The sequence below is a fragment of the Brachyistius frenatus genome, unplaced genomic scaffold (genome assembly GCF_029030835.1).
Source record: "Brachyistius frenatus isolate BFR_SWC_R1_liver_20210118 unplaced genomic scaffold, ASM2903083v1 Contig_115, whole genome shotgun sequence".
NCBI classification, from domain to species: domain Eukaryota; kingdom Metazoa; phylum Chordata; class Actinopteri; family Embiotocidae; genus Brachyistius; species Brachyistius frenatus.
In genome coordinates this window covers 1,293,758-1,303,884 of record NW_027210714.1, presented here as the reverse complement: position 1 = coordinate 1,303,884, position 10,127 = coordinate 1,293,758, and the positions used below count along the sequence as shown (strand labels likewise).

The window sequence follows — 10,127 nt, the reverse complement described above, 5'->3', positions numbered from 1 at the left end:
GGGAAAGAGAGCAAAATGGTGATTTCACTTGAAAATCTTTACGCGTGGTCGTCAGCGTGGGAACACAAAGCTGAAAAACACTGAAAAGTTCAAATATTACGAGGCCGTATCTGCAAGTGCAGCCTGCCGAATCGGTGATGGAGAGCAGGGAAAGGAGGCCAGCGTGTGCACGTTTGCGTGTGCACGTTTGTGTGTTATGTGCAAGACAAATGAGCACCGCAACGTAGGCTACTGGCCCTCTCCTGCCCTCCTTTTCCTACGTGCTAACCCTGCTGCCTCTCCTCCTCTTCCTCCACCTCCTCAGCCTCCACAGAAGTTATATAATGGTGAACTCCTCAGCCTTTGTTATCTCACACCAACCACACACTACGCCTTGCCCGCTTCATGAGAGACAGAGGAGCAGAGGAGGAAAGAGAAGTGAGAGTCGAGCAAAGAGAAAGTAGGATGGTTTCAGCTGAAATCCACTTTCTGTGAAGAAAAGAAAGAAAGTCTGAGATTTTTCACGTGTTATTATTATTATTATCATCATCATCATCATCGTTACAGTCAGACCTATTACCATCTTCATCTTAAACAACCATCATACAGAACATTATGCACCGTGTCTTCGTTCGTTAACGTGCACAACGCTTCCCCGTGATGCCAGACCACCAGGCTTGATTCTGCAATGGAAAAAAAGTACATTAAGATGGCAGCTATTAATGCTGACATCGCTTACTGTTCCCATGCCGCCCTGCAGGGGGAAAACAAAACATGCAGTGTCACTTAAACGGCACTGGGATGATGATGTTCCTGCACTCTGCACTGTCCCAAGCTCACAGGAAATGCAAACGGTGGGGAGCTTACATGACTAGATAATTATGGTCACATGGTTTCCGCACCAGGTTTAAATGCAGCAGTGACCGAATGGAGATGTCACGTTTTGGGTTGTTGCTGTTAAGTGCACCTCGCAGCCTTTGCTGAATCTATAGCTGCAGGACAGTTTCATGAAGCCAGTTGAAGTTATTTTTGGAGCCAACAGCCCTGTGATGTGATCTGCACAGCCAAAATATCCCATTTCTGTTAATAACAGACTCCCATCGCCAACCGAAGCTGTGTTTGTATCCAGAATGGACTAATTGTGCGATCAGTTGCTTCAGTAGCGGCGATACATTTAGGCTCGACTTTTCCTTTGTTGTGACTAATGAGGGTGAATATGCCATCTGTTACATCATCACAACCGAGAGGGCGGACGGGGCCAAGAGCTGAGTCATGACACTCCCGTTCTCCTGTGCTTTGGAGAAATAATCTGACTAGGGGGGGAAGTGAATGAGTAAGACTTTCTCTTCCTTCAGCAGATACTGTCGTGATGCCTCGGAGCAATAAGCTACTGACCCCCGACTGCTCAGCAAGTCTGTCGTCGACGGTCGTGGCTGCGTTGTGCAGCACCCGGGCGTCAGTGAGCGGAGCAGCCTGGGCGGAAAGCAGGGTGGTGCTGATGAAATGTCAGCGTGCTCAGTCAGCTCGGACAGGATGAATAACTCGTGGTAAGTTTTTGGACATTACAGCAAAAAAACAAAAAAACAAAAAAAATCAAATAAAAATCAGAGGCCACATGTACTCAGCACCTGTTCTGGATGTTTGGAGAGTTTAGTTATTCAAAGTTCGTAGCCTCCTCCATTTCAGGGGCGCTGCCAGAAATTCAGCCGCATCCACACCTCATCGAGCACGGCACGCGCAGAGATGCCTCTGATTACTCCACGTGGACGGCTGAAAACTAGACCCATGAGCTGTCTGGCATCTCCAATCTGCCAAGGAAATTTAAAAATGAGATGCACAGTTTTCAAGCTTAAAACAATTCGTTAGGTGCCGAATTCTACGGTTCACTGAAGCGCTTTTTGGTGTTCAGTCTGGCCATCGAAACATCCCATAATAAAGTCCCTCCAGTGTGTGTGATGGAAGACTAACTAATAATTCATTTCAGTGCTCAATCCCTCCTGTTAGCAACACTGTCAAGAGGGAATTTCACACTAATAACACAGTAATATTGGAAAATATCCACCTAATTTGTCTGAACTCAGACAGCTGGCATTAACTTCAGAATATATTTTTGTACAGAACAAGGACAGTGAATTTTGTCCTCCATCAATCGCAGTCAAACAGGTCTTTTAATGGCAAATATGAATGAATGACTACATCAAGGTTGTCGTGGACTTGTGGACAGAAGAGAAATGACTTGAATCATGTTTTGCTGTGCATTAGTTTACTAAAATGTACAATTAAAGCAGCTTATTGTTTGAAATAATGGAGGTCTTACGAGAGAACAGTCTTTCAGGAGGGGCCTCAGATATTAAAGCAGGACCCACATGAGTCACGGTGCTGCGTCTTAGTGCATTTTCTCATATTTCCCCAAAAAGTTCGACTTCATCTTTTTGTTCCTGTACTTTTTCCACTACTTTTAGCTCTGTTATTATTAGACCAGGGCAAATGTGTGTGGGTAGAATGGGATGCAGTGCACAGCTCTCTCCACTAGAGGTCCATTGAACGCAGAGCTGAACAGAAGCTGCACTTCTGAAAGTGAAACAACTGAAAGTCGGTGTTATTATTAGAACGCCTGCAGAAGGGAATGAGGAGGACGAAGAACAGCTTCTAACAGCAAAGTATTTGTGAATATCCCAAAGGTGAGCAGCAAAAAATATTAAGGAAGAATTATTTTGATTTAGCAAAATCAAACCCGACTGACAGTAATATAAACTTTTGTATAGCCTAAATAGTTTTTTCCCCCCAGTATACAGGAAGAGCTTTTTAGTGTCTTGTCTGACTTTTCTTGTTTTCTTAAGCCCATATTTCATTTGTTTGGATTTGTCTTCAGGTTCAGTTCATTCAATTCATAAAGAATTTCCCCTTGGGGATTAATAAAGTATCTATCTATCTATCTATCTATCTATCTATCTATCTATCTATCTATCTATCTATCTATCTATCTATCTATCTATCTATCTATCTATCTATCTATCTATCTATCTATCTATCTATCTATCTATCTATCTATCTATCTATCTATCTATCTATCTATCTATCTATCTATCTATCTATCTATCTATTCACTGTCAGCTGGGACGGAAGACACTGGAAAGTGAAGACACTTGTTCGGTTTCTCTTCATCACACCGTTTGGTCTTGGACCTTACTATGTGAAGTGTCCTGCGATGACCAATGTTATAATTTGGTAGGAAAATAAAATTATATTAAACTGACTTAAAGTCAGTTTAATATCAGAGAACATAGTTTTTGTTCCTGCAGGAAAACTGGCTGAGCATAACTTGTACTTTGCTTCCACCATGTGTTGAACAAGCAGCGCTGCAGCGTGCAGGACAGGAAGTTTTAATAAAACTCTGACCTCATGAACAGTTGTACACTAGACTGGTGTTTAATGTCTAATATGTGTAATAGTTTATCTCCACACCAGCTGACTTGCTGAAAGTTAGGAATGAATTCGCCTGAGCAAGTGGAAAAATTGTTGAAAGATTATCTGAACTGGCGTGCTAATTTGCTCATTTGTAAATCTTAGTTAAATTCAGCAGCAGCTCTGTGTCTAAACTTCACACAGCTCACACAATTTTTACATGAGGCCAACTAATCTTCAAATTTCTGTCAAGTTTTGGTGTTTGAAACATTTCTGGATTTGTAGATGTTACATGACTTCAAATTCTCAAGCTATTGTCTTTGTGTTTCTTGTGATATACTTTGTACTAAATACTGATATTTTGCTTGAAATATTTGTAATAAATACTGCAAAACAGTTTTTTTTTGTTTGATACTAAATCATCCTGTTTTACAAGATCGAATAAATGGAAATTGATATTTCCAATAAGGATAATAAAATCAGACATCTTACAGCTGTTTGTTGTTGTTTTTTTGGTTTTTTTTTGTTAAACCGAAGTTAATTTTCTCGTAAATGAAACTGTTAGTTGACTTAAGGAGCTTTGAAACAGTGTCAGACTTTGCAGACAAGAAACACCACTTCCTGTTTTCTTTGCCATCAGAAAGGAAACACGTGACTTTCGATGAAATACCCCTATGTTTATGAGCAGGCACTATTAGTGTGTGAATCCGATGTCAATCACCGTTGGTACAGCGATAAGTAAGCACGTCCTTTCTCTTTTCATCCATTCGATTTTATTGGTAGTCCTGTATTTGGAAGATGGCTGTTTGTTCTTTTATGCAGGTCGCGTGACCGTCTATTTTATTGTCTGGAAGTAAATGATTTTAAGTGTACAAGAAGATGAAGACCAATGGTGAGGAGGGTCCATTGACAGGAACTATGTGAAGATGAATGAGCTGCAGGAAAAAAATGGAGCAAAATACTGGAGCTGAACAAACAAATGAGGTCTCTGGAGGTAAGGACGTCCAATTAAGAACAGAGGACATTAATCTTCTTTGGGCCAAAGGTCATTAGGAAATGAAAGGCTGCCGAGTTCAGCTCTGAAACGGCAAACAAACTGATAACCTTAAAAGCACCAGATTTGTTTTAATCTTCCTTTAGCAACCGGTTTTCTCCAATGATCATTCACTACATGTTCTATTTTTTTTTTTTTTTTAAACTGCTGACGCTGACTTTTGTGGCTTTCTCTCCGAGTCAGGTCACTCCACCCAGGCTTCGGTTCATCATTTCTATCCCACAAACACGGCTCAGAGCGGCGGCAATGTGGTCGCTCCTTCCTTCATTGGTTCCAACATCGGCAACGTAAACATCAGCATCATCTCGACGAGCCGAGGTAAATATATGAAAGGTCGGAGGAGAGAGAGAGAGAAACTGGGGTTTGGGCTCCGCTGATCTTTCGCTTCTTTTGCAGGATCTATTGTTTCATCTAAAGAAACACTGAACCAGGACATTACAGAGAGCTGTGGTGATCAAAGTGAGTACTTCTCCCTTTACTCTGCATTTAGGAATTTAACAGAACTTCCCGATTGTTAAAAAAAAAAACCTAAACTTAAACGAGCTTTGACCGCACTGTCTCCTTCAGATAATAAGATCGGAGGATGCCAGCAGAGACTGAGAGCTACTCTACAGAGGAAGTTCAGTCACTTGCTCGAGGGGATGGCGACGGAAGCAAACCGAATACCTCTCAATAAAATCTACACAGAGCTCTACATCACCGAGGGAGGAAGAGGGGCAGTCAATGAGGAGCATGAGGTCAGACAGATAGAGACGGCGTCCAAGATCCACGTCACTCAGGAGAAATCAATCCACTGCAGTCAGCTGTTTGTTTCTCCACCTGGACGAGACAGCTACGTAAGATCGGTGCTCACAAGGGGAGTCGCCGGCATCGGGAAAACCGTATCCACCAATAAATTCACTCTAGACTGGGCAGAAGAGAGAGCAAATACTTACCTGGAGTTTGTATTTCCTCTCTCTTTCCGGGAGCTGAATTTGATGAGAAAGAAAACCTACAGTCTAGTTGAGCTTCTTGGTGTCTTCTTCCCGGAAATAAAGGACGCGGGAATCTTCACTCGTGTTAAAAACAAAATACTGTTCATCCTGGACGGTCTGGACGAGAGCCGCCTCGCTCTGGACTTCCACAAGAGTGAAATCCTGTCAGATGTGACGCGGCCAACCACAATTGATGTCCTTCTGACCAACATCATCAGAGGAAGGCTGCTTCCTTCGGCTCTCGTTTGGATCACGTCACGCCCGGCAGCTTCCGGTCAGATCCCTCCGGAGTACATCAATCTAGTGACTGAGGTTCGAGGGTTCAACAACCCGCAAAAAGACGAATACTTCAGGAGGAAAATTGGCGACGAGAGCTTGGCGAGCCGAGTGATCACACACGTGAAATCCTGCAGGAGTCTTCACATCATGTGCCACATACCGGTCTTCTGCTGGATGGCTGCGAGTGTCCTTGAGAAGAAGCTGGCGACCAAAGACAGTAAAGACATGCCGACGACTCTAACTCAGATGTACATCCACTTCTTGTACTTGTATGTGGAGAGCATGAAGAAGAGGCTGCCCGGAAGAAGAGAGTCAAACGCCGACTGTGTGAGAGATAACCTCGTCTCTTTGGGTAAGCTGGCTTTCAAAGAGCTCGAGAAAGGCCACCTGATCTTTGAAGAGAAAGACCTCAACCGGAATGGAATAAAGGTCACCGAGGCGTCCATGTTCTCCGGAATCTACACGCAGATCTTCAGTGAGGAGCTGATGCTGTGTAAGGAGAAGACATTCAGCTTCGTGCATCTGAGTGTTCAGGAATTCTTCGCCGCATTGTACGTCTTCCTCACATTTCACAACGACAACGTCAACGTCCTGGTCAAGAAGTCGTCCGCTTCCCGACGATTCCTATTCAGACAATCGTCAGAGCTCATCCTGTACAAAGAAGCGGTGGAAAAGGCTTTGCGGTGCGATAATGGACATTTTGACATCTTCCTGCGCTTTCTTTTGGGTCTGTCTCTGGAGTCTAATCACACTCTGTTGAAACATCTCATGACCAACAACAGAACGAACAAAAACACCCGGCCAGAGGTCCTTAAACACATAAAGGAGAGGATCAAGGCCAATCTGTCTCCAGACAGGTGCCTCAATCTCTTTCACTGCCTGAACGAGCTGAACGACCACTCGCTCGTGGAGGAGATTCAGAGCTTCCTCAGCTCAGGCAGCCTTAACAGAACCAACCTTTCCCCCGCCCAGTGGGCCACTTTGGTTTTTGTGCTCCTGACCTCAGAAGAGGAGCTGAGTGTGTTCGAACTGAGCAACTACACCCAGTCGGAGGAGGCTCTTCTGAGGCTGCTGCCTGTTGTGAAAACAGCCCGAGCGGCAAAGTAAGTCCTTCTCAGGGAGGATTTTTGGCATGTGGAAACTAGCTAGCTAACATCCACCTGTTGCCAGTGCAAGGACTTTGCCTGGGGGTAGTTACTCTTCAAAATAGGTAGCAAAAACATGAAATAGGTAGTATAGGCACAGACTGCATATAAAAGTAAACGTAGCTTACAGATCTGAAAAATGACGGTAATGTGGAAGTGCCCTAGACTGCAATACCACCGAGGCCCGCTAGGGGGCTGGCTCCAAAAAGGCTCCGGCTCCATGGACTTCCATTCAACTTTTCTCATGAAATACAAAGTCATTGATTTTTTTCTTTTCACAAGTCATTTGGGTTTTGTTTGCAAGAGTCCCTCCTTATTAGTTTTCTGTCGGTCAACCTGAAAACAATTCCGTCAATAATTAGATATTAGGCCTCAAAAAGCGCCATTTTAGGGGCTTGCTTTGTCCTGCTGCCCGAAAGAGGCCACAAATTTGATTTATCTTCCTGCAATGTCTTTTCAGAGCCAAACTGTAAGTGGAAATATATTTTAATTATGCATGATAATGGGCTGCTGACTGGAATTTTGTGTTTGCGTGAGACTATATTTCTCCTATTCCGTGCAGGGGTGGATAACATCCACTATAACTAATCCTGATATGAGGGGATATTTTTCATGCCATTTTTTCCTCTTTCTCGTGCTGCCTGTCCCTCTGCAGTCTGAATGCATGTAACCTCACTGCGACCTGCTGCGAAATCCTGGCGAACGGAATCAGCTCATCCCAACTTAGAGAGCTGGACTTGAGCAACAACAACCTGACAGATGCTGGACTAAAGCAGCTCTCTGGTGGACTGAAGAACTGCAAACTGGAGAAACTCAGGTCAAAATCCAACATGTTTATTTCTTTTTTCCAGTAAGTGTAAGCACATTGTTTTATTATTATTATTATTATTTTTTATCATTTTCTTTACTTTCGGTTTAGACTGAAGAGCTGCAACCTAACGGAGCAGAGCTCGGGTGGCCTGGCATCGTTAATCGGCTCCCCTTCTTGCCATCTAAAAGACCTGGACCTCACTGACAATGACTTCCAGGACGTAGGAGTGAAAAAGTTCTCGGGTGGATTGGGCAGTCCTCAATGTAAACTGGAAATACTCAAGTGAGTGCCCTCAGTGCAACTCTATACCTGATCAATAATTACTAAGGGTGTACAGTACATAGCCAGACATGCAAACTCAGCTGTTGCCGTCTTTGTTATGGATATTTCTGTGTCTCTTCTTGAAGTTTGGCCCTGTGCGGAGTGACAGAAGAAGGCTGCACTTTCCTGGTGTCTGCTTTGAACTCATCTCGTCTGAAGAAGCTCGACCTGAGCTACAACCACCCGGGAAGCTCGGGCCTGAGGCTGCTGTCCGCTCTGCTGGAGGACCCACAGTGCAGCCTGAACGAGCTCAGGTATTGATGGTGTCAGCTAGAGCCTGAACGATACATCAGCTGGTATTTCGTTGTTTTTTTTTTAGAACAGTTGATATCTCTGAGTGCGTCGGTCGATAAATAATAAGACATTTCAGTATAGAAATGCTGACGACATGCTGTGAAACATTTCATAGTTTGTTCACCAATCAGAGTCAATTCAAACCATAGACTGTATATAAAAGTGAACGTAGCTTTCGGGTCTGAAAAATGAGGCCAATGCAGAAGTGACCCAAACTGCAATACCACCGGTGGCCACCAGGGGTTGTCTCAAAAAAGGCTGTGACTCCCATTCAACTTCTCTCATGAAATTCAAAGTCAACAACTTCAATATAGTGTTTGCTAAAGTTGCTCCTTCTTATTCGTTTTCTGGATAATGAATAATTAGATATTAGGCCTCAAACAGCGGCGTTTTTGGGGGCGTGTCTGTTTGATTGACAGGCCTGTGGTGCAGTCAGGTTTCAGTTACTGGTGGACAGGAACCCGAGTTCAAAAATGTTCAAACAACACTACGTAACGGTTGTATTGAATTTTGCTAATGTTACTGGCATGAAATGCTAAATTGGTCGAGGACTCCTTTAATAGTATTAAATAAACACGTTTTTAGAAAACTATTATCTTTGTTTTGTTTTAGTGTGGAGCAGTGTGGTGAATCCAGGATTCAGCCCGGTCCAATAAAATGTGAGTAACCGGCACACTGGACTTCCTTCCAAACTCATAAAACTCAAGTCACCAACAGTATGATACCAACTCACGATTCTCAATCCATCAGATACCAAGAAACTCACCCTGGACCCAAACACAGCACACACAGATCTTTCTCTGTCCGAGGGAAACAGGAAAGCAACGCGTTGGACCAAGCAGAAAACTACCGATCTCCCGGAAAGGTTTGATTTCTGGACGCAGGTGCTGTGCGGGGAGGGACTGATGGGACGCCACTACTGGGAGACAGAGTGGAGAGGCAGAGTCTTCATCGGAGCAGCCTACAGACGGATGCGCAGGAAGGGAGAGGGCAACGACAGCTGGTTAGGCCGAAATGACTCCTCCTGGGGCCTGAACTGCACCAAGGACGGCTACAAGGCGTTGCACAACGGCGTGAACGCCGCTTTAACACCCACAGCCAGCTCCAGGAAAGTGGGAGTCTACCTGGACTGGTCAGCAGGGACTCTGTCCTTCTACAGGGTCTCATGTGGGGATCACACCCTCCTCCACACCTTCCGCACCACCTTCACCGAGCCAGTCTACCCCGGGTTTAATCTGGGCTGGGTCGACTCCTCACTCTACTTGTGCTGAGTGTTATTTTTTTGGCATCCAGCCTTGCAGATAATAGTCGCTTGTTAATTTCCTGGTTTGGAGAAATCAGGCTCCGCAACCCCGGTGCTGAATTTCTGAGCCCGATACTGTTATTGACACGCTATTGAGACAAATGAGCTTCATTCAATATGTTGTTGGAGTCATGTTTTAAGCTATGCTAGAAGCGTGGCCCTGTATGTGTGGTAATGTCGATCGGTCCACCACGTTGAGCCCGAGTGAAATTTTATACGAATATTTTTGCACCAAATAAATGAGTCTTAAAGTTTTGGATGATTTTGACTTTCCTGCCAGTACCGTCATTTTTGTTATTAAGTAAAATGTCCAGACGTCTACATTTTGTACATACATCATAGCACCTTTACTGGGTCGAAAATGTCTTTTTCCAAGCCCACATGCAAAACTGTCATAGCAATCTGTTCTACTTTGTCTTTAGTGCTAAACAGACCTGTTTCACAGCGGACATTTTGTCCCGAAGCACGGGTGGAATTACAGATAGCTCAGTTACAGTAAAGAGGACGTACTGGGCTAATTTTATCCGTCACACATCGTCATTTCCCATCAAGGAGGACAAAT

General features: G+C 44.1%; 1 protein-coding gene across 1 annotated transcript; it reads left to right on the top strand.

Annotated features, from left to right (window-relative positions):
* Positions 1-2,609: 2,609 nt before the first annotated feature.
* LOC138629412 (NACHT, LRR and PYD domains-containing protein 3-like) lies at positions 2,610-9,805 on the top strand. The gene is made up of 11 exons (XM_069713083.1): positions 2,610-2,660; positions 4,025-4,122; positions 4,207-4,378; positions 4,622-4,756; positions 4,835-4,897; positions 5,006-6,794; positions 7,492-7,653; positions 7,756-7,929; positions 8,055-8,222; positions 8,875-8,921; positions 9,013-9,805. The coding sequence occupies exons 3-11, from the start codon at positions 4,315-4,317 to the stop codon at positions 9,531-9,533; spliced, it is 3,123 nt and encodes a 1,040-aa protein (XP_069569184.1). The 5' UTR covers positions 2,610-2,660; positions 4,025-4,122; positions 4,207-4,314; the 3' UTR covers positions 9,534-9,805.
* Positions 9,806-10,127: the final 322 nt, after the last annotated feature.

Bases quoted from the DNA above. Each gene is read 5' to 3' on its own strand.
- LOC138629412 (XM_069713083.1), top strand. From the start codon at position 4,315: ATGAGCTGCAGGAAAAAAATGGAGCAAAATACTGGAGCTGAACAAACA. The intron at 4,379-4,621 runs GTAAGGACGTCC...TCTCCGAGTCAG, and splicing joins AACAAATGAGGTCTCTGGAG to GTCACTCCACCCAGGCTTCG. The intron at 8,223-8,874 runs GTATTGATGGTG...GTTTTGTTTTAG, and splicing joins TGCAGCCTGAACGAGCTCAG to TGTGGAGCAGTGTGGTGAAT.